The sequence below is a fragment of the Gorilla gorilla genome, chromosome 13 (assembly GCF_029281585.2).
Source record: "Gorilla gorilla gorilla isolate KB3781 chromosome 13, NHGRI_mGorGor1-v2.1_pri, whole genome shotgun sequence".
Taxonomy (NCBI): Eukaryota; Metazoa; Chordata; class Mammalia; order Primates; family Hominidae; genus Gorilla; species Gorilla gorilla.
In genome coordinates this window covers 118,009,346-118,033,295 of record NC_073237.2, presented here as the reverse complement: position 1 = coordinate 118,033,295, position 23,950 = coordinate 118,009,346, and the positions used below count along the sequence as shown (strand labels likewise).

At 49.9% G+C, this 23,950-nt stretch overlaps 1 protein-coding gene across 9 annotated transcripts in view; it reads right to left on the bottom strand.

Annotated features, from left to right (window-relative positions):
* DAB2IP (DAB2 interacting protein) overlaps positions 1 to 23,950 on the bottom strand; it is a 218,262-nt gene that overhangs the window by 112,585 nt on the left and 81,727 nt on the right. For 3 of the 9 annotated variants that reach the window (XM_031014437.3, XM_031014440.3, XM_031014438.3), the window contains exon 1: positions 20,738 to 21,026. The exons of 4 other annotated variants lie outside the window; for them this stretch is intronic. In XM_031014437.3, coding sequence (XP_030870297.1) covers positions 20,738 to 20,861 — 124 coding nt within the window. In that variant the 5' untranslated portion in view covers positions 20,862 to 21,026. Of the gene's footprint in view, positions 1 to 20,737; positions 21,030 to 23,950 lie in introns of those variants that run through there. 2 more of the 9 variants (XM_055351830.2, XM_031014441.3) reach the window with 2 other exon arrangements.

Genomic DNA, 23,950 nt, shown 5'->3' with positions numbered 1-23,950 from the left:
GCGCCCCAGACCTTCGAGCATGATCCAGCAGTCTTTCCTCCTCGGCTCAAACTCATTGCATGACTTCTATGTGACCTCTCGGTCACCTAGTCTGCAAAATTAGGCCATGGGACCAGCTGATCCTGGATCCCCTTTCCTCTAGGAGGTGGAAAGGTTCTCCATTTACCAGGCTGTCTTCCTATTCTTGGAAGCCACAGCTGGAGAAATGCATTTTAACCTTCATGTGTTTGCAAAAAATAAATAAAATAAAATCAGTTTCATTCAAATGCTGCTGGCTTGGTTGCCATGGATACCACCTAATCGTGAAGGATGACTGTTACTTGTTCCCATGGAAACACGGCGGCCTGAGGAACATCCTGTAATTTCAGACAAGACACCAAATTTCAGTTGTCGGGTTGCATTGCCCAGATCTTAATGCTTAAAAGCAGGTAGAGGCAGCAACCTCTAACGCTAACGTCAGGAGAAGAGAAGTCGGCAACAGTGTAGAACAAGGAGGTGCTGGACAGGGGTGTCCCTGTGTCCTCGGCAGTGATCGGGAAAATGCAAATTAAAAGTCTCAGATGCCATTTCATACCTTTTGGAAAGGTCCTAGACCAGTCCAGAATTTAAAAGAAATTAAGTAAAAGAAATGAAAAAGAAACCAGTCTAGAAATTAAAAAGAACTGCGACTCCAAATGTTGGCAGAGATGCACAGAACACTTTCATCACTGCTGATGGAGTGAAAAGGGCTTGAAGAACAATTACACAATAGCCAGTAGGAACCGACAACACATATGTGCTAGGGCCAGAACCTTCCCTCCTACTCATCCAGTCAAGAAAACTGCTTCATCCTGCACACGTGGAGATCTGCACAAAGATACTGACCGCAGCACTCTTTGTAGCAGCAAAAAGTTAGAAGCAACCTAAATGTCCACCAATAGGGGAACAGTCATTCAATAGAACATTACACAGCAAGGAAGGGAGGACACTATTCACATGGAACACAATGGCACTACAAAGGACCTAGAGCTATAGAGATCAACATGAATACAACTCAGAAATATGATGTCGAGTGAAAAAAATCAGTTGCAAAAGGAAATGGTGTGTAATCCACTTATATACCATTTTTTTAACAAGAATGTTCACAGCACCTTTATTTTTAATAGCCCCAAAACTGGAAACAACCAAACATCCTTCTATAGATGAATGGTTAAACAAACTGTGTTACATCCAGAATGAGTAAGGCAGAATGATGGTCCCCCAAAGAAGTCCACACTCTAATTCCCAGAACCTGTGAATATGTTGCCTTACATGGCAAAAGGAACTTGGCAGATGTGGTTGAGGTTAAGGATTTTGAGATGGGAAATCATCCTGAATTATCGAGGTGAGAATAATCTAATGATATGAGTTTGTTGTTGTTGCTGTTTTGAGATGGAGTCTAGGTCAGTCGCCCAGGCTGGAATGCAGTGGTGCAATCTCAGCTCACTGCAACCTTCGCCTCCCGGGTTCAAGCAATTCTCCTGCCTCAGCCTTCTGAGTAGCTGGGATTACAGGCATGCACCACCATGCCCGGCTAATTTTTGTTCTTTGTTTTGTTTTGTTTTTTTTGTTTTTTTTTAGATGGAGTCTCAGTCTGTTGCCAGGCTGCAGTGCAGTGGCACGATCTCGGCTCACTGCAGTCACCACCTCCCAGGTTCAAGCGGTTCTCCTGCCTCAGCATCCCGAGTAGCTGGGACTACAGGTGTGTGCCACTATGCTCAGCTAATTTTTGTATTTTTAGTAGAGACAGGGTTTCACCATGTTGGCCAGGATGGTCTCGATCTCTTGACCTCGTGATCCTCCTGCCTCGGCCTCCCAAAGTGCTTGGATTACAGGCCTAAGCCACCACGCCCGGCCTAATTTTTGTATTTTTAGTAGAGATGGGGCTTCACCATATTGGCTAGGCTGGTCCTGAACTCCTGACGTCAAGTGATCCGCCAGCCTTGGCCTCCCAAAGTGCTTGGATCACAGCCGTGACCCACTGTGCCCGGCCAAATGATATGCATTCTTAAATGTGGAAGAGGGAAGCAAGAAGGTGAGTCAAAGAAATGTGATGAGGAAAGAGGCAGGAGAAATTCTAAGCCTGAGAAGAACTCCATCTGCTGTTGCCAGCTTTGACACAGACAGAGGTGGTCACGAGCCAAGGAATGTGGGTGGCCTCGATCTAGAAACTGGGAACAGCCCTCAGCTGATAGCCAGCAAGAAAACAGAAACCTTAGTCTTACAACCACTTGGAATTGAATTCCCCTAGCAAGGAATTAGCAATTAAATGGGTTTCTCCCTAGAGCCTTCAGAAAAGAATGCAGCCTGCTGACACCTTGATTTTGGTCTGGCAAGACCCATGCCAGAGTTCTGGCTTGCAGGGTTGTAAGATTAAAAACCTGTGTTGTTTAAGCCTCTAAGTTTTAACTTGTTACAGCAGTCATAGAAAACAAATACACACACTATGGAATACTACTTAGCCCTAAAAAAGAAACACACTATTGATACACACGACAACTTGGATGGATCTCCTGGGCATTATGCTGAGTGAGGAAAGCCAGTATCAAAAGGTCACATAGTGTATGATTCCATGTACACGGCATTCTCAAAGGGATAAAGCAATAGAGATGGAAAACGGATTAGTGGTTGCCAGGGGTTAGGGATGGTGGTGGGGCAGGCAGGTGGGTGTGATGTTAAAGGGGGAGCACAAGTGACATCTTCGTGGTGATGGAATAGTCCTGGATGCTGACTGCAGTGGCGGTTACTCAAATCTACATACGTGATGAAATGGCAGAGAACTATACGCAGGCATGGTACCAATGTACATGAAAGATCTGGAATAAAAGCCCCTGACATCGGGAAGCTGGCTTGGCATGCACGGCTATACCACGTTATTCTCCTTTTAGACATAATCGCAAAAGACACAACCTCAGACAAGGTTACTCTGAGGCCATGATGAAGTGAGACAAAACAAGGTCACTACCTAATTTTTGTTGAAGTAACCCATAAAGACAAGGTCACTGTGCCACCCACAAAATACCAACCATCACCCTCTCTTGGCTGAAAGCAGTGACTGCTGCTACTTTACCAGTCACAGCTTTAGCCCCCAATGCCAGTCTCCTCTCCCTAGAGACAGGACTCAAGCTACACAATTACAGACTTGCCTCTGCCTTCTGACAGCAGATGCAATTCATCTAGTGTGAATCCCACTCCCTTCGACCTCCCCCAAGTCACCCAACCAACACCCAAATCCTATACTAGGTTCTTCCTAACACACTCTTTCTGAGATGCCCCATGGTGCGTGCTCTCCCTCAATGCAATGAGTAATAAATGCAACTTATTCAACTAGAGGTGTGCTCTTAGTGGGTCTTTGGCTAGAGGGCAACTGCAGCTGGAGGATCCGTCCTATAGTTATGTAAGATGCAACCATCAGAGAAAACTGGGTTCTTGGGACTTCTCTGTACTGGTTTTGCAATTGCTTGTCAATCTATAATTATTTCAAAATAAAAAGTAAGGCTGGCTGGGCACGGTAGCTCACGCCTGTAATCCTAGCACTTTGGGAGGCCAAGGTGGGCGGATTGCTTGAGGCCAGGAGTTCGAGATCAGCCTGGCCAACACTCAGCCTGGCCAGCATGGCACAACCCTGTCTCTACTAAAAATACAAAAATTAGCTGGGCATGGTGGTGGATGCCTGTAAACCTAGCTACTTGGGAGGCTGAGGCACGAGAATTGCTTGAACCTGGGAGGTGGAGGTTGCAGTGAGCCAAGATCACACCACTGAACTCCAGCCTGGGTGACAAAGCAAGACTCTATCTCCAAAAAAAAAAAAAAAAAAAAAAGTAAGGCTTACTATGGACCCTTTAAGCTGAAATACACTTGCTGTCTATGTGATTAATATGATGTTTTACTTTGTTTACATGTGCATGCACTTACATACAAAAATATCATATTACACAGTAGCCAAAAACTTGTTATCAGACGTTCTCTTTGGAGAAGGGGACGGGCTATGAATGGAAACAGATGACTGTACAATTTCCTGAATGAAAAATAATTAAGACTTCCCAAAACTAATAGTAAAATTAAAATATAAATAGGTGACATGACTCAGCACAAATTGTACTTGATGAATACATCTGAAGAGAAAAGAATAGAAGGAAGAGAAAATACAAAATCAGAAAACAAAACAAAACAAATTAAAATCCACAACAGCCTGGGTGCAGTGGCTCACACCTGTAATCCCAGCACTTTGGGAGGCCGAGGCAGGAAGGCTGCTTGAGGCCAGGAGTTCAAGACCAGCCTGGGTAACACAGCGAGACCACCGTCTCTAAGAAAAGTTAAAAATTTAGCCAGGTGTGGTAATGCATGCGTGTCATCCTAGCCACTTGGGAGGCTGAGGCAGGAGAATCACTTGAACCCGGGAGGCGGAGGTTGCAGTGAGTGGAGATCGTGCCACTGCACTACAGCCTAGCGACAAAGCAAGACTCCATCTCAAAAAAAAAAAAAAAAAATCAACAACAGCTCAAATGGTGATATGGTTTGGCTCTGTGTTCCCATTCAAATGTCATCTTGAATTGTACTCCCATAATTCGCACATGTTGTGGGAGGAACCCGGTGGGAGATAATTTAGATCACGGGGGCGGTTTCCCCATAGCGTTCTGGTGGTAGTGAATAAGTCTCATGAGGTCTGATGGGTTTATCAGGGGTTTCTGGTTTTGCATCTCTCTCATTTTCTCTTTCCACCACCATGTAAGAAGTGCCTTTCACCTCCCGCCATGATTCTGAGTCCTCCCCAGCCACATGGAACCATAAATCCAATTACACCTCTTTTTCTTCCCAGTCTTGGGTATGTCTTTATCAGCAGCGTGAAAACAGACTAATACAAATGGCCAGTTAGAAAAAGTGGATCTGGCCGGGCGTGGTGGCTCATGCCTGTAATCCCAACACTTTGGGAGGCTGAGGTGGGCAGATCACTTGAGGTCAGGAGTTCAAGACCAGCCTGGCCAACATGGCAAAACTCCATCTGTATTAAAAAAAAAAAAATGAAAAATTAGCTGGGTGTGGTGACGCACAACTGTAATCCCAACTACTCAGGAGGCTGAGGCAGGAGAATCATTTGAACCTGGCAGGCAGAGGTTGCAGTGAGCCGAGATCCCGCCACTGCTCTCCAGCCTGGGCAACAAGAGTGAAATTCCGTCTAAAAAAAAAAAAAAGAAAAAAGAAAAAGAAAGAAAGAAAAAGTGGATCAGAGAAGTCCAAAGATCAGGAATCAGGAACATACCTGTGGGTGGGGAAACATAGCTCCCACGTGGAAAGTGAACTGGCTAGTGCTCCCCGAGGAGGGGCCACGTGAACTGAGCAGGAAGCCAAAGGTAAAAAACACCATGCAGGCCGGGCGTGGTGGCTCACGCCTGTAATTTACCCCAAAGTGCTTTTCCCCAGCACTTTGGGAGGCCAACGTGGGTGGATCATTTGACGTCAGGAGTTCGAGACCAGCCTGGCCAACATGGCAAAACCTGGTCTCTACTAAAAAGAGAAAAAGTTAGTCAGGCGTGGTGGTGCACACCTGTAATCCCAGCTACTCAGGAGGCTGAGGCAGGAAAATTGCTTGAACCCGGGAGGCAGAGGTTGCAGTGAGCCAAGATGGCACCACTGCACTCCAGCCTGGGTGACAGAGCAAGACTCTGTCTCAAAAACAAACAAAACACACCATGCAACAAGTCATGGAATCTTCAGATTGTTAGAACTTTCCAGATGAAGAGCTGTCCAGCTTATGCCTCTGTGTACGTCTATTTAAGTGTGTGTGTGTGTGTGTGTGTGTGTGTGTGTGTGTGTGTGTGTGTGTGTGTGTGTGTTGGGGCTGGGGATGGGGGATGAAGCCAGATAAAGAGTTTGCTGAAATAATGCATTGATAAATTGGCAGCTCTCCTGGCTCCCACTGCACACTTTTTCTTTTTAATTTTACTTTTAGTTCTAGGATATATGTGCAGAACGTGCAGGTTTGTTACATAGGTATACATGTGACATGGTGGTTTGCTGCACCCATCAACCTGTTGTCTAGGTTTTAAGCCCCACATGCATTAGGTATTTGTCCTCATGCTCTCCCTCCCCTGGCCCCCCAACCCGCCGACAGGCCCCGGTGTGTGATCTTCCCCTCCCTGTGTCCACATGTTCTCATTGTTCAGCTCTCACTTATGATTGAGAACATACCACTGCACACTTTTTCTAGCTCAGCCTTTAGGCACGCCTCTCTGGGACAGGGAGGAGAGGTGTTGCTTGGAGGTTACTAAACTTTACCCATCTGTGCTACGCAGAATAATGTTCCCCAAGGAACCATGCGTCCTAATCCCTAGAACCTGTGATATGTCACCTTCTACGGCAAAAGGGACTTTGCAGATGTGATTAATTTAAGGACGTCGAGATGAGGAGATTATCTTGGAATACCTGGGTGGGCCTAAAATAATCACACGGGTCTTTACAAGAAGGAGATAGGCAGGTCAGAGAAAGCAATGTGATGATGGAAGCAGAGGTGGGAGTGACATGGGGCTATGAGACAAGGAACCAGGCAACTTCCAGAAGCTGGCAAAAGCAAGGAAATGGATTCTTCTCCAGGGCCTCAAGAAGGAATACAGCCCTGCTGACACCTTGATTTTAGCCCAGCGAAAATGATTTCAGACTTCTGTCCCCCAGAACTGTAAGATAATAACTTTCTGTTGCTTTGAGTTACAAGTTTGTGGTAATTTGTTACAGCAGCCACAGGCACTAATACATCCATGGATCCAGGCTCAACATATTCTAGTTACATTAAAGTAAAGACAGAGAGATAGAGGTTCAGATCATCATCTGATTCAGGACTATGGACTTTCAAGGGCTCCCATCTCTCCTCTTTCAAATCTACAAATGCCTTAATGAAAGAGAAGAGCTTCCTTTTAGAAATATCACACTTATTCGCATATAAGGTAAGCTTCGCTCTTTCTCCATAATGCACCTTTTATCAAAAGACATACGCGATAGAGCTTGAAAACCACAAAAATATAGGATACCTTGGTTGCTTATTTCATAATATAGCTTGGAGATGTTTTCACATCTGTACACATGTTATCCTTTCATACAGTCACTCCACACTCTGTGTATTTTACCTTTAATATAGGTACTAAGCACATCAGTAATACTTCTTTAGGGTATATAAATTCTAATTATAGCACTCCAGAGGGAACCATGATTATTAAAACCTAAATATACACATGTATTATTTAATTCATCTTATTTTTCATTTCATTCATTAACTGTAAACTATTTTCCCCCCAAATTTCCACCTTAGTAATGTTCTGCACTTTTGTTCTTTTCTTTATTTATTTTCATTAGAGACGGGGTCTCACAATGTTGGCCAGGGTGGTCTCCGACTCCTGGCCTCCAGCAATCCTCCTTCCAGCCTTGGCCTTCCAAAGTGCTGGGATTACAAGCATGAGCCACCATGTCCAACCCATGTTTATTTGAAATCTATATTATTAAATTAGAACAACATGGCTATATGAAATAACAGGCTTATTTTTTCTAACAAATATAAACAGGCATAAGGTTTTAAGTGTGTACATACTGGCTTTTCCATATAATTTTGAAACTTTCTTTACCTTTCTGTATTTGACAACTTGGAAGTCAAATTTTAACTTATCTCCAAAGTTCTAATTTAATGATTTGATACTAAAGCAAAACTGAATTTCAGTCCTTTGTGTAATTTTTAGCCTCTAGAACAGTTGACTCAGACTGTATATAAGATCCTGTAGGGGACATGAGGTTATAATCTGGGAAAGCTGCAAAGAAGATCATTTTATGTTCTAGAATAGATCATGATTTTATGTTCTAGCATAGATGATTTTATGTTCTACAATATCCCTAGGAAGTTAGCGGGAAGGAGAACTGATATAAACCTGAAGCTTATTCCGTCTGCTACGCCATGGATCATAGAGTCCTTTGTCTCTGACCCAGGTGTCTCGTGTCTTCCGCCAGCACTCATGAAACTACCTGTTTAACTTGTTAGCTGCAAGTAAAGTAAAATTTCAGCCACTTCAGTGATTAGCCAAGAGCACCAAAATATACTTAATAAACTTAACACATAAGAGACTAGTAACTCAGAAACTCTGCTGAGAGACATTAAGGATCTAAATAAAGAGATATACTACATTCAAGGGTTGGAAGACTCAGTATTGCTTAGTTGACATTTCTCCCCAAACTGATCCATAGAGTCAACATAGTCCCAATCAAAATCCAAAATAAAAATTTTGAGGACACTGACAAGATGAATTTTAAATTTAGATGGCAAGCCAAAGGACCTAGACAGCCAAACAAACTTGAGAAAGAAGAAACAGGTTGGGGGACTTACATTACCTGGTCTCAAGAAGTACTTTGGTCTTGAAACATAGCTAACTTACAAAACAGTGTAGTATTAGCATAAGGATAGACATACAGATCAATGGAACAGAATAGAGTCTAGAAATAGACCCATACATACATGGGCAATTGATTTTCAAAAACAGTGCCGAGGTATATTGATGCCGGAAAAGATATGTTTTTCAACAAATAGTTCTGAAAAACAACTAGTTGTCTCTATGTAATAAAAATGGATCACCAGGAAATGTGGAGAAACAGATCTAAGAGAGATAATGACTGTGCCACGTACTTGTATTTTTATCCTAAAATTGACTCCTGAATTAAGAAACATCAGCTCCACCTTTAATCGGAGGAAACTGAAGTTCAAACCATGACCATACAGCTAGGAAACGTTGAAAACAGGATTCAAGCCCGGATATCTCTGAATCTAAGGGTTGCCCCAGTGTGGGAAAGGAATGGCACTGTGCAGAGATGAGTGAGAAGACAGTGGTCCCAAGTGACTCAGGAAGCTGAGTTCGCGCCCGGCCCTTGGCCTCTCTCTATGTCCCCAGGGCCCAGCTCAGTCCCAGCTACCTGGCAGAAAGAGATGAGGGATGTTGATTTCACGTTTTGTTTTTATGATGTTGAGTTTGGAGGTGGTACAGGTACAGCGTCCCGAGGCCATGGAACTGTGATAGCCTGCTGCCTCCTGAAGGGAACTGGGATCGAGTTCCAGTGGTCTCTAAGCTCAGGAGGTGGTTCAGAATCAGAGGAGGTTGCCCACTGCTGCTGGGGAGTGGAGTCTGGTGGGAGAGGGACATGGGGACAACTGTAGAGGGCTCAGCATCCAGCCCACCATTCCTGCCCGGAGGATCCTCAACATAGAGCACTCGGGGGCAGGGCACAGCAGCTCCTCAGAGGGGACGTGTTTGGCTTGGCGCTGGTACTCCAGAGGTGGGGCAGAGGAGCTAATGAGACACATCCTTCCCAGTTACATCCCAGGATGCTGGGTAGGGCCCTTCCGCAAGGACAGTGCAAGGGTTTGCTCCCTCATTGGCCTCTGGTTGGCCGCGTTAATAGTCTGGTGTAGCCTAGTATAAATCCTACAAGGTTTTCAGCATCTGTCGACCTTGTCCCCAGGTTTTCCTTTTGCTTCTCTACTTGAGCTCCCTAACAATTGCTTTTGACAGCCCATGCTTCCTATTCCTTATCTCCAGACACGCCTCACTTCCAAAGAATTCCCAGCCTTCCAAAAATCTCTGGATTTCCTGAACACTCCAAGGATGAATTCACCGGCCCAAAGTCTTCTCTCAACCCTGAGTTTCTTTTTCCTTTTTTACTTTCTGAGGATTTCTAGTAATTTGAGTCGGCAGTGTCACTTTCCCCATTTTTTCTTCTGGAGTTTTCTTCCCACGATTCTTTTCTCTGCAGCTGCAGGGCCCATTCCAGGGCTGGCAGAGAGCTGGCATTTACTCCGTGCTGCTGGAGTTCAGGAAACTAAGGAGGTCTCAGGGTGTCCATATGTGTTTGCTCCTCTCTGCCATGTGCAATTTCACTATATCCATTTTTAAACACACAATGCAATTCGACACACTTGGAAGCATACGCATAGGCTTCTATGTAAAAGCAGAAAGCACATGTAGGCAGGATACCCACCACCTTTAGGTGGCCAGTTATCCCTGGAGAGAGAGTAGGTGGCTTTAGCTGTATCTTGGGCGTCAGCAAACTTTCCATAAAAGGCCAGATAGCAAATATTTCAGGCTTACAAGTCCATATGGTCTCTGTCTCAGCTATTCAACTCTGCCACTGTAGCATGAAAGCAGCTATAGACAATACACAAATGAATGAACATGGCTGTGTTCCAATAAAACTTTATTTATGGGCATTGAAATTTGAATTTCATATAATTCCCTATGTTCTCCTTCTTCTGACTTTTTGTTCCAACCCTTTAAAAATGTAAAAACTATTCTTGGCTCACAAGTCATACAGAAACAGATGAGGGGCTGGGTTTGGCCAGTAGACCACACTGTCCTGACTCCTTCTGGACCTGAATCATTTCTATTTCTAAGAAAGATAGAAAGAAAAGAGAAGAGAGGCAGGTATGGCAATGTTAAGGTTTGTTCAACCTGAGAGGTGGGTGTCTGCAATATTATTTTCTATGCTTTTCTGTTCTACTTTAGAATATTTTAGAATTTTCAAAAACTTAAAGAAAAGAAGGGGAAGGGCTGGAAATAACCCCCCAGTGATCCCAGAGCTTATTGGTGGGTGCTGGATTAGAGGTGATTTTTATTTTCTTCTGTTCTGTAATAGATATTTACTGCTTTTTGTAATCTTAGGAGTTGGGTTTTTTATTTTTTATTTTTTTCGAGACAGGGTCTTACTCTGTTGCCCAGGGCAGAGTGCAGTGGTGCGATCATAGGTCATCACAACCTGGAACTCCTTGGCCCAGGCAATCCTCCACCCTCAACCTTTTAAACAGTTAACACCACAGGCCTGTGCCACAACAAAAAATTTTAAAATTTTCTGTAGAGATGGGGTCTCACTATGTTGCCCAGGCTGGTCTCAAGCTTCTGGCCTCAAGTGATCCTCCCGCCTTGGCCTCCCAAAGTGCTGGGATTACAGGCATAAACCATGGTGCCTGGCCGTAAACATTATTATTGTTGTTGTTGTTGTTGTTGTTTCATGTAGATGGAGGGGTTTGGCCCAAACTGGTGGTCTGTCTCCTGGGGACCTTCCATAACTTCTGGAAGAGAGCCTCTTCCAGAATTTCCCCGACACACAGGAGCCAGAGCACTCCCTGTGCTAGTAAAACTGGCCTTTCCCTCTGCAGACAGCATTGCCAAAGTGGGGGAGGGGGGCCACAGCCCGGGTTCTCTGAAGCTCAGGGTCCCAGGAGAGTTCAGAGGCTGCTGCTGATGGGGAGAGACACTTACCCCACCCTGTTTGCTGCTAAACCTACAATTGTGAACAGGTTTCTAGATACCAGGTGGAACCATGACTGTATTGACAGTTAATGGGAAATCCAAGCTTCTCTTGCACCCCCATTTTCACCAAACTTCTCCAATCCTGTCCTATTCTGCACCCCACACCTCCTCTCCCCCAAATAATTGATCCCCTGCAGGCTCCAGCACCTTTCTCGCCTTCTCCTGAAGCTGCTCCCTGAAAAGCCCCTTGCCCAGTCTTGTGCCAAAACCCCTGCAGCATCAGCATCCAAGGCAGGCCCATCAGCCATGTCCACAGCCTGCCGGGCACCCCCCACCCCAGCCCTCACTGACCCTCCTCCTCCCCCTTCTTCACGCCTTTCCAAGGGCCTTATCCCACCACCTTATCCCACCACCAGTTCCCACTCCTCTCGCTGTAAGGACGACCCCTGGACTTCTCCTTCGTGGGTGTCAGCCTACCATCCTGTGAGAATTCCAGGAACTAGTTCAATGTTTATAAATAAAAACTATGAAGTAGCATAATATGAGGGTGGGCCACACAGAACCACTGACTTCTTTTCTTGCCAAATATAGATGTTTAAAAAAAATGAACACCATTTAGTATGGTGCATACTAGACATTTATGCATTGCATAAAAGGAATGTTCTAACCCCAAAGAATCCAAAGACCATCATCTCAGAATAAAAAAGAGGCATCAAAATGGGTTACTGAAGTGAAATGGATGTTATGGGAAACTCGCTGCAATGCCCTTACAGTCCTCATTTCACCGCAGGCCAGGGAGAGATCGTGGCAGGAGCCCAGCACTGGCCCTCAGATGGCGGCAGCCTCTCTCCTGTGTCAGCCCTTCCAAACTTCCCAGCTCCTCTCCACCTGCCCTCTGCCTTCCCCCATCCTGCACCTGCCGGCCTCCTTCAAAATTCCCCAGGAAGCGGACTGGCCTCCCTGCTCCCTCTTCCCACTTTCTTCTCCCTGCACGATACCAGTCTAGCTTGAGGGTTGTTAAGAGTTCTTTTCCTAAATCACAGCTCTGGTAAGTATAGTGAGGGTTAAACATCCTGGACTCTGCCACTCAGTAGCTGGATGATGCTAAGCAAGTCACTTAACCAGTCTGAGCCTCAGTTTTCTCATCTACAAAGTGGAGCTGATAACACCACCTGGGAGAATGATGATTTAAGGCAGCATGCATGTAAAGGACTTAGAAGAACCCCTGGCGCTGTGTAAGTGCTCAAGACATGGAGATCACTGTTATCATTCCTGTTATTTTCAAAATCCTTCCTTTGATTCCCAGTGGCCTGCCAGGGGCTGTTCTCCCCTCTTTGCTCACCACTCAAGGCCCTGCCTACCTTTCCAGTCACACCATCTGCTAACCTTATGCCAAGACTCTTCCCCTTGGCCTCTGAGCTCCCGAGGGTGGGGGCTGGCTATATCTGCTGTGGCAGCCCCTGGCACCCAGGTCACACATACTAGGTGGCTCGCTAAAGCTCTGCTGCTCTGAACAAGTACCAGTGAGACCTGTGGCAGCCTCTCAGGGTAGGGATGCTGAGAAACCACCTAGGTGGGTCCAGTCCCCACTGGCATCACGTTTTCTTTCTTTTTCTTTTCTTTTTTCTTTTTTTGAGACAGAATCTCACTCTGTCACCCAGGCTGGAGTGCAGTGGAGTGATCTCGGCTCACTGCAAGCTCAGCCTCCCGGGTTCATGCCATTCTCCTGCCTCAGCCTCCCGAGTAGCTGGGACTACAGGCGCCCGCCACCACGCCTGGCTAATTTTTTTATATTTTTAGTAGAGACGGGGTTTCACCGTGTTAGCCAGGATGGTCTCGATCTCCTGACCTCGTGATCCACCCACCTTGGCCTCCCAAACGTTTTCTTTCTAGATCAGCCCTAACTGATTTGCAAGCAACCCCTCAGACTTTGGGTGAACAGCTAATAATGACAATTCTCCTGGCCTATAATGACACCCTATGCTGCATCATATCTATCTGTTACATGTGCTTCTGAACCCAGAGATGTTCAGTGACTTGTCTGCAATCACACAGCATTTATGACCTAGTCAGGACTCTGTACACGCTCCTAGGCCAAACTCTGTGTCCCCAGAATAGAGGTGTAAATGGATAGAAAACCAAGCTTATTCCAGATTACCAATTTATTGGTTTCCAGTCTCCAAACCCAAAGTCCACAAATCCCCATGCCAAGCAGGACAGTAGGAAGGAGTCATCTCCGACTGCCCAGCACCCTTGGGCCCCACTCTCTCCTCTTCTCCCCTCTCTCCCTCATCAGCCACGGGCTTGGGGAAGGAAGGCAGAGCCTCATGGCCCCAACATCTCCCTCCCTGTGCTCTGCCTTTTTCATTTCAGAACTATGTCGGCACATCGCCTCCAAAGGCCAAGGAAAAAGAAATAGCACAGCCCAGATGCCGATAGTACTCTCCTGTCTGTCGGGGAGAAGAGAAGAGGGAAATAAAAGCTAACAAGGCTTCCAAAAGCAAAATCCCCAAACCACCTCTCAGGTGCCCAGCAGCTGTCAAAGTCAACACAGGAACCTGGCGAAGGGAGGAAAACCCATCCCCAATAAAACCCAAGCAGTTGTGGATCTGAGATTCGGAGACTGAGCACCGCCGCATTTCCAAGGGCGTGATGGGCGTCCCCGGTGGCACTTCTCTGCTAACGTACAGGTGGTCTGTCTAGACCGAGGAACCAAGCCTGTCTTTGCTGAGTATCGAGTCTACTTTTTTTTTCGTTATTATTATTTGGAGGGCTATTGAGATTCCCTTGCTTCCCTATTTATGCAACTGGGAAATCACAGCACAGAGAGCTGCTTCCAAACTGAAGGCCACATGGGCCAATTTCAGATGGATAATTAAATATTGAACAAACGCTGAAATGCCTCTACTGAATCGGGATGGCTAAAAATAGCCACCCCGCCACTCCTAGAGCGGGCACGCGATACATGGGCATCTCGGCTGCTCATTCTCAAACCCCTCCTCCCTGCAACTGTCAAGCGCAAGCTTCCAGGGAAACAGAGGAGGCAGAGGGAAATAGACTCCCCGAATACCTACTTAATGGAAAACAAAACTTCAGCTCCCAGCAAGCTCTGAATGTTCCTGACCAGGAAATACTCTCCCTTTCCTGACATTTAACCAAGTGGCCCCGAGAGGGAGGTGCAGGGGAAATATCACAGCCATTGCCTTTCTCTTAAAAATAGTCAAAAGGCTTCATGTCATTTCTAAAGCAAAACACGTATGCAGCCTGGGATGTAAGCGTGTTTGTGTCAAGTTCAACAGTACACGGGAGTTGAATCGCCATTCTCTCCCCGCAGAAGACCCAACCAGGAGCCCAGGCACTTCAGTCTCCCTATCTGGGCTCATCTTAGGGAAAGCAACAAACTACACCAACACCGAAACAGGATACAAAGGGATCTGAGTTCCAGACCCGGATTTCTCGTTAACATCTTTAGGTAACCACGGGCAAGTGGCCTTGGCTCTGTGGGCCTCAGTTTCCCCAGTTGTCAAGGGGAACAGTTGGCTCCTGGTACTGGAGCCATAAGTATCCATCTCTCCAACCTCCCCATTCAGTAGCTGGGCAAATAGGCTCCAAGCCCCTCCCTGTACCCCCAGGTCTTAGTAAGTACAGAATTAAATAGAAGGATGGAGATAGAAGAACGAAAACCTGAACCGCTGAGATGAGGAGCATGCCCTGGGTCCATTCCAGCGCTCTCTGAGTTGCAGCAACCAAGAAAGTTAGAGGGAGCCCTGGGGCTTCTGAGCATGAGCTTTTGAGTCCAGTGGCCTGGGTTCAAACCAGTTATTTCACCACCCCGACAGGAAAATGCAGAGGAAATATCACACCCAGAGCTCCGTTTCCCACCTGGTAAAGGAAAGTGACAACAATAACCCCTACCTGCTAGGAGGATTGGAGAACTGAGATGAGACATGAGGTAATCAGGGGGAGCTCTTGGCATGGGGCCGGGCACACATTCAGCTTGGTGAAAGGGAGCTGTTCTCTTCCTGATTATTAAAGGTGATGAGGGTGGGTCAGGAAGGACAAAGGCAAGGGCAAGAGGCTGACATTCCAGCAGATTCACTGGGGCCTGTGGCCTCCTTCGAGGACCTAGAGAGCCCTGGGGATTAGGCCTCAGGTGTCTGCCAGGCTCCACGGACCTCACACCAGGGGACTCTGAACCCTCAGCACTAAGGGCTTTGGTGGAGAAACATGGCTGAGGCCCTGAGACCTGTCGCATGCCCTGGGAAAGGGCATGGTTGGCAGGACATGAATGACAGCAGGATCCAGGGGGCAGGGGCAGGCCAGGGAGGTCCCACCTGAGCTATCCCAGGCAGGTGGAGGAGGCAACCAGATGCCAACGGGACCACTCCCCTGCCTCCCTCCCAAGCTTTGACCAAGACTGTGAGAGACAATTGCCATGAACACCCAGTGAAGTCATTGGCTGTGAAGGGAGGTGGCCTTCTCAAAGCCAGGGCCTGACCTTAGAAAGGTCTGCCTGCCCACGGATATCGCAAGGTGAATCTCAGGACCTGGAGGTGGGCAGAGCTGGGCTCCACCATTTCTGAGCTGTGTGGCTTTGGGCAAAGCTTTCATTCTCTGGGCTACAGTCTCCTCACCTATGAAATGAGGATAGTATCAGTATCCATCTCACAGTGTTGTTCTGAACACTGCATAAGACAAGGCAAGTTCAGAGTTGAGCTCATTGCCAGGCACGGAGCAGGCATGCGGTGCACAGGAGCCGTAACAAAAAGGAGCCATTTTCACCCTCATTACACAACCTGAGAGGGAGTGAGCTCCCCAGTCCTTGAGGTATGTAAGGGAGAGGAGGGACTGGAAAGGCTAGGGCCAAGCCCCAAATGAGAGATTGTGTCTCAGCAGAAACAGAAGAAGAGACGAGGTAGAAAAGGGCATAATGATTTCACAGGTGTCATCCAAGGTGGAGGCAGAGAGCCAGGCCTAGGGCCCTTGCAGGGAACATTTGAAAACTGGGGAACCACAAACCCCCCCCCACCTCAGGGCTGTTCTCAGGCTCGCCCAACTCATGAAGTCCAAGCTGTTGCCCCAGAGGCCTCTTGCAGACCTTATCAAAGCCAGGGTCCCAGCCAGGCACGGTGGCTCATGCCTGTAATCCCAGCACTTTGGGAGGCCGAGGCGGGTGTATCACCTGAGGCTGGGAGTTCGAGACCAGCCTGACCAACATGGAGAAACCCCGTCTCTACTGAAAATACAAAATTAGCCAGGTGCCGTGGTGCATGCCTGTAATCCCAGCTACTCGGGAGGCTGAGGCAGGAGAATCGCTTGAACCCGGGAGGCAGAGGTTGCGGTGGGCTGAGATCGCGCCATTGCACTCCAGCCTGGGCAACAAAAGCGAAACTCCGTCTCAAAAAAAGAAAAAAAAAAAAAAAGCCAGGGTCCCCTGAGAAGTTACCCACCCCCCATGGTGGCACACAGGTCCTTACCTAACTGTTCTCTTGGTTAGGAACCAGTTGTATGAAACCATCCTTTCCCACCATGCGGGCAAGATACAGAGGCATGCAAGAGGGGTGCGTACAGGCACGGAGGAGGACCTGACCATCTCAAGAGAAAAACATCTGCAAAACCCCCAGCTCCCAGCCAGGGCCTGGCAGGTGGCTGGACCCCTAGAAAAACTCAGATGAAAACATGAACAACATAATCAAAACCCCTCATGGCTATGGGTATAGGCATTCCAAGAGGCAGGAGAGCAAGATTAACCCCCCTCGACAGATGGGGAAACTGAGGCCCTATGATGTGCCCAGTCATGCAACCAGTCCACGGCTGAGCTGGAACTACAGCCCCTGCCTCCCACTAACCACTGCTTTGTCCCCTAGAAAGAGCCTTGTGCCCTAGTGCACCCCAACAAGCTGGCCTCCCCAACAGACTGGGGGCTTGGCAAGGGCTGGGAGCACATGTGATTCATCTCCATGTGCCCCTGCACCCAAGCTGAAGCCCAGCACATAGTAGGTGCTTAAGAGGAGCTGACTGGCTGAATGAATGGGTCAGAACTTTATCCAGGGCTAGAGGAAAATTTCTGTTTCTCCTAGCAGCCCTGGAGAAACAGAGGGGTCAGAGACAAAACTTTTCTTGATTTTGGTGTGACTAGGTGGGGAGGTACCTTGCTGATGACACCCTTCTGGGGAAAGGATCCCCCCAAATCCATGGGGCATGCCCAGCCTTCAAGTGGAGTTAGGGACACAGTGGGAAAATGCAAATGGCCCTCACCCTCCAAAGGTCACTGTTTCTACCCCACCTCCAGCTACCCTCCAGCTTCGTGCTCTGCCCCCCACCACAGCAGGTCTCACTCTGCCCATCCTTCAGATGGGGAAACTGAAGCCCAGAAAAGGGAAGAACCTAAGTCCCTTATTGGTCAAACTAGGGAGACTGCAGACACTCCCTCACTCACAGCCCTACCAGGGACAAAGCCCTGCTCCCTTCCCCCAGCCTGGCCACCTGCAGAACCTGGCAGCAACCAACTCTTCCTTGCATTTTTCTGTTTCTGAACAAATACACAGCCTGAGTTCTTGGTCATTTTCCTTCCCTGCTAGTGCCAGAGGCCAGAAAGGGTGTGGGGGCAAGAGTCTGATCCAGGCTGAGATGCTAGGCACCACCCACTCCTCTGAGGTCTGATGCTACCACACCATGGGACCAAGCCCCCATGTGGATGGGGAGACTGAAGTTCAAGGTCAGAAGGGACTGGCTCAAAGGCCACAGGGTGGCTTCCTCAGCCTGAGTTTCTCCCTGGGTGGGGCCCTGCCCTCAGGTGGTGGTTGTGGCTCTGGGGCAGAGTCAGGCGTCTGAGGCTTTAGTGGAGGGAGGGCAATGGCTGCCCTAGCTGCCTCCCACCAAGGAGGAGGAGGACAGGGTGCCTCCAGCCTCCACCCCACACCCTGGCTGCAGCTGTAACTAACTCCTCATCACTCAAGGCCTTCTTTTTTTAAAAAAACAAACAAACAAACAAACAAACAAAAACAATATTGAGACAGGGTCTTGCTATGTTGCCCAGGCTGGTCTTGAACTCCTGGGCTCAAGGATTCCTCCTGCCTTGGTCTCCCAAAGTTCAAGGCCCTTTATCAAATCCAAACTACTGTTGCCTGCTCTTCCCCACCCACTCACCCAGCCCCCTTCCCAATCCACTCCCCTCCCCAAACCCTGGAGGAACTCTATTCTCAATACCCAAGCCGTTTTCCTTCTCCCTGACTGCGCAGTCTGTTCATTCTGTCCAGAGAGAGGACAGTAGCTCACCCTCAGCTGCAGCCTTAGTCCCAGGCACTGGCTTCTGGCCCTCACATGACCCTGTCACTGCTAGCCCCACTGACCACACAAGGTCACTGAGGCTTGGAGAGGTAACTGGCTGTAGAATAGTTGTGTGCACAGCTGAGACTTGAACCCAGATCTGACTCAATCACTCCCTCTGCGAAGGGAAACCCTATCCATTTTGTGAGATCCCATCCAAATGTCACCTCCTCTGTGAAGCTCTCCCTGATCTCCCCAGATATAACTTCTGTTCAGAGACAGTCTCCTCCCCACTCTGCAGGCTGTGAGCTCCTTCAAGCTGGGACACAAAGCAGTGATCCTGTGCATGTGGGGTCTGGGAGCTGGGGCTCAGGTGACAGCCCCTGACGCATTGATTATCCCCTGCCCGGTCAGCTGAGCAGGAGGTCAGCTGAGCAGGAGCGCGACTCCCATTACAGTCAGGGATGGAACTGGACTGAGGTGAGAAGAGGAAAAGGTCACACAGGGCATTTCTGAGGCAAAGGAGGGGCGGGTGGGTGAGGTGACATGAGGTGGGTGCAGAAGGAGAGGCCCCAGGGTGGTCTGAACAGTACTGGGTATTTTCAAAGCTCCCATTTCTCAGTTTCTTCACTGAATCCTCCACATACGGCAGGTCCATTTTACAACCAGGAAAACTAAGCTCAGAAAGGGGAAATGACTTGCCCAAAGTCACAAAGCTTGAGCCCAGATTCCCGGTCTCCCAGACCAAGTCCAGGGGGAGGGAGTAAGTACAGAATTAACAGTGCTAAGCCTTTCTCCAGGTCTTAGCAAGTACAGAATTAAATAGAAGGACAGAGATAGAAGAACCAAAACCTGAACCACTGAGATAAAGCCTTCCCCAGGTCTTTAGTACTCCCTCTAAGGAGTACTAAAGGCTTAGTACTGTTAATTCTGTACTTACTAAGTAACTTAGTACTGTTAATTCTGTACTTACTAAGACTTCAGGAAAGGCAGGAGTGGGGGGATTGCAGGCTTTGAGAGACCCTTGAGGACTGAACTACCAGCACACACCTGTGCACACGCTTAGCTTCAGCTTGAACCCTTCTGTGCACGGGGAACTCACTACTTCCTGAGGAAGCCCTGGACTGCACAGCGCTACTCAGACCTGACTGTGGGAAAAGTCTTCCCCATTCTGGTGGAAGCAAACGAACACTACCTGCCTGCTTCATTTACCCTCACACCGACAAGAAAACTGAAGTTCAGAGGCAGCTCAGCCCAGGTCACACAACGGCAGCCTGCAGGGTGGGAATGTGGCCCCTCTTGGTCTACCAGATTCCCTGCATGGCATTTGTTGGCACAGGGCCCGGCTTCCCACTTTCAAGATAACCTGATGGTGTCAACTCGGCCCAGGTCCCTGCTAAGGCGCCGTCTTTCTCCTCCCTTCCACCCCACGGGCACCCTCGGTGGGCCTGAACCTCTGCCTAGGACTCCAGCCTCCCCAGAGCCCCTTTGAAGGCCTCCTCCTCCCAGGGGCTTCCCTCCCTCCTACTCAGCCAGGGAAGGAAGTCCCGGCCCCCACCCGCCCAAACGCAGCCCCCGGGATCACACGCATTTCCAGCCGAGGATCCTGTTACTGGAAAAAGAAAATGCTGCTCGCACCTCCCCCTCCGTCTCGTCCTGCCTCCTGAGCTTGATGGAGAGAAACTTTGCAAAGGAGCTGGCGCCCACCCGCTCGAGGGGTCACGGTTCCTTCCCTGAGGTCCACCCACTTGTCCTAGCACCCAAGAGGTGGGGAGCCCGTTAAGTTCCTGGAAAGGGAAGAAAGAAGTCCGCGGCTTGGGCTGGGAAGGCAAGGTGTGGGAAAGCTCAGATCCACCCTGGGTTACTTTATTGCCCGGCTGCTGAGTAAACTGAGGCACAGTGGGGTAGGCGGTCTGATCTGAGATGCGGAGAAAGAGTCCAGGCTCCCCTCTCCCTGTCCGTGGCTTAAGAGGAGACCCTAGAGCCTCGGCTTCCCCCGGCGAGAGGAGGATTAAGCAGAAGCTGGGGGAATGGGGGGTCCGGCAGACTCAGGAAGGGGCGGATGAGGAAACCCCCGGCAAATGGCTGGAAGGAGGATCCCGGTCCCTAGCATCCCAGGGCATCAGGTGGCTTAATGGCCTTAGGAGGGTCTAGGGGTCAGGGGTCGGGGTGGCGCCTACCCCTGGCAGGCCGGGTCCGGCTGCGGGAGCGGCTCCTCTGTCGCTGCAGCCGGGGCCGCCTCAGCAGCCGGTAGTAGTAGGAGGACCTCCCGGTGCTCTTCCTGGCGCTGCCGCCCGCGGACATGCTGCCGCCCGCCGGGCACCGGGCCGGGCCTGGGCACGCTCACACGGGCCCCATCGGCCGCTCCGGACAGCCCGGCGGGCGCCCCCGCGTTCTCCCGCGCTCGCCCGAGCGGCCGCCGAGGCCCTGGCTGCCCCACAAAGTCGCTCAAACTCCTCCTCCGCCTCCTGCCCCCTCCCGCTCCCCGAGCAGCCGGCCCCGCGGCGGGGGCTGGGGACCCGGAGGCCGGGCTGGCACCGGCCCGGAAAGTCAGTGCGGGAGAAATCCCGGCCTGGAATCCGCGGGGCGAGGCGGCCCGGTGTTTCCCCGGGACCCCAAACGGATCCTCCCGAGGGTTCTGGCTCCCACCCCCGCCCCCGAGGGTTCGACCGTCGACCTGAGGGCGCACCAGGCACCCAATCCCGCCAGCGCGGGTAGACGGTGCACACCTGCTTGTGCGCTCTCCGGAGCCCGGGGTAGGACGCATGCTTGGGGACGGTCACCTTCAATTAGGGTCCGTTCCTGCCCCAGGCTCGCTGGGCTGAGAAACGACCCTCACTGCTCCGCAGGCCCTGGCCCAGCCAGGTTGAAAGACTCCCCTGTGATGCAGGATACTTGCCTCTTCTTTACGTTTTAAAGGTTGTCCCGTCTGATACACGTATCATTTTTATGTAATTAAAATTACGGTGTCTGTTTCAAGCACTCAAAGCACTGAAGGCAGGGCAGAACAATCCCTACCCTACTGTAGGCACCAGAAACTCAGGGTGGCAGAAGGAAAGGTGCCAACTCCCTCTATTGCATTGGCTGAAAAACTTTCTCCAAGTCACTCCTCAGCTCAAGAGCTTTCCGTGGCTCCCCAGAGCACAATGGCAATACGTCTAAACATCCTTGTTATTTGGACCCCAAATAATCTTGCCCCAACCAAAGTCCCCTCCAGCCTCACCTCTGCTCCCCCTAATTCTCACTTCTCTTTGCTGTGCTGCCAGCAGGGACTGCCTTCTTGGCTATTTTCTCCACCCGACCAAAGTCCACCCTTTCAGGACCCAGTTCCTCCACCCTTCCCTAACCATGGCCCACAGTGATCGCTCTCTCTCCCCGCCCCTTATCTCTTTAGCAACATTCGTCGTTTAAATTATTAAGACACCTGCCTGAGCTGCCTCCTTTGAAGTACAGAGGGGGAAACTGAGGCCTTGGCAAGGAGGTCTTGCCTCAGTCACATGGAAAGTGGCAGAGGCAAGTGGTCTTAGCCTGGGGCTCTCAACATTCAGACTTAGGGGTGGGGGGTGTGAGTCACCGCAAGTGCCTGAGGCCGGCTAGGGGATCTTCCTCCAGAACAGTGGGGAAGGTGGGGCCCTGGAGTGGGCGGGGCCGTATGGGCAGAAATCCAGGCCGGGTTTTGCACCTCACAGGGGAAGCCCCCCGCTAGCTCTCTCAGCCAGCGGGGAGGGCCCCTAGTCCTGCGGAGCCTGTCTCACAGCTGGAAGCCAGGCGCCTTCCCTGACCAGGGGGGAGGGGCAGGAGGGGTGTTACTCCACCAAACTCAGTCTGAGGAGTCCAGAGCCATCAGCTGCCCTGGTCCCCTCTTCCCCCAATACTGGCCAATCCCACAGGAAGATGGAAAACCAGGGTGCCCAAGAGGACACCCTTGGCCTCCTTTGGGTTAGGCCAGGGGTGCCCAATCTTTTGGCTTCCCTGGGCCACACTGGAAGAAGAATAATTGTCAGGCCACACATAAAATATACTCACACTAACCATAGCTGTTGAGCTAAAAAAAAAAAAAAAAAACCACACACACAAAAAAACCTCATCATGCTTTAAGAAAGTTTATGAATTTGTGTTGGGCAGCATTCAAAGCCATCCTGGGCCACATGCAGCCGGTAGGCTACAGGTCAGACAAGCTTGGAGGCATTGCCCTATCTCCTTTCAACAGCAGACATGGTGCAGGAACGTCTCTAAAAAGAAGCCCCTGGACAGAGCGCACACACAGTCACTCAGTCCCCAGGCAAGCTGGGGGCCTTGTTAGCATGCATCCTCCTCTGGCCAAACTGCCAGAACCCAGTTCAGTGCCTCCTCACGTAGGTGGGGTTCTGAGCACCACCTGTCCACATCTTGGCACTTCCAGGCATGACTAACCTCCGTAGCCAGGTCCACGGGTTCTGGGGGTGAGGGACTCCCAGGAAGTCCTACTCAGGACGGGGGCAATGGTCCTGCTCCCAGGGCCTGAGTTCATCTGGCCCATTTTGTTTCCCAAAGCAGGAACCCTCTGATCAGCCAGGTTCCAGCCCTCCCTGGAGGGGACGGGAGGCTCACAATCAACTCACTGTTATCAGTGGTGTGGGCAAGTGGTCTTAGCCTGGGCCCCCAACAGGAAGTCTGAGGAGTGTGTGTGGAGGGGAGAGGGGGCAGTAACTTGGAACTCAGGACCTCATCTGTAAGCACAGCTGGGCTCCAAAGGTCTGGCATGGTCTCCCCACTTCAGCTTTTCAAGTCCTTCTCTGTGCCTTAGTTTCCCTACCTATAGGGAGAATGTATGGACCCCCAATCCATCTGCCTTGTGGAGGAAGGAGGGTCAGCTAGTGAAATGGAGGAAGCTTGTGCATTTCTGCCCTTGGGACGGGAATGGGCATCGCCAACCAGCTGAGCCGAGCATCTCCACGGGCCTGGGGCAGGTACTTTCCGGGTACTGAGTGGGAAGGGGGCAGGGCAGGAGCTAGGAGAGAAAGAGCCCAGGCTCCTTTTCCTTCTTCCTGGCCCAGGAACAGGGCAGTTAAAGACCGCTCCCTGTACAGCCCAGCAGGGGACCTGGAATCAATCCTGCTGGGAAACTGGCCCCCCATCTGCTCCCACCTCCCACCGGCGCCCCTGTGGCTTTCTCTCTCTGAACAGGAGAAGCCCTGCTTCCAGTGCCCACCACCACCATTGCTACCACTGCTTCCTGTGACAGACCAACAGATCGGGCTTTCCAGCCCTGCCAACGTGAGAGCCTCAGTACCTACAGGGCTAAAGGTCTGGTCTTATTCTCCCACCTCCAGAGGGGCTCCTGAATAGGCCCAGCTCCCACCTCTCCCATGTGCTGCTTTAGCGGGGACAGGGCTGCAGCCCCCAAATCACCT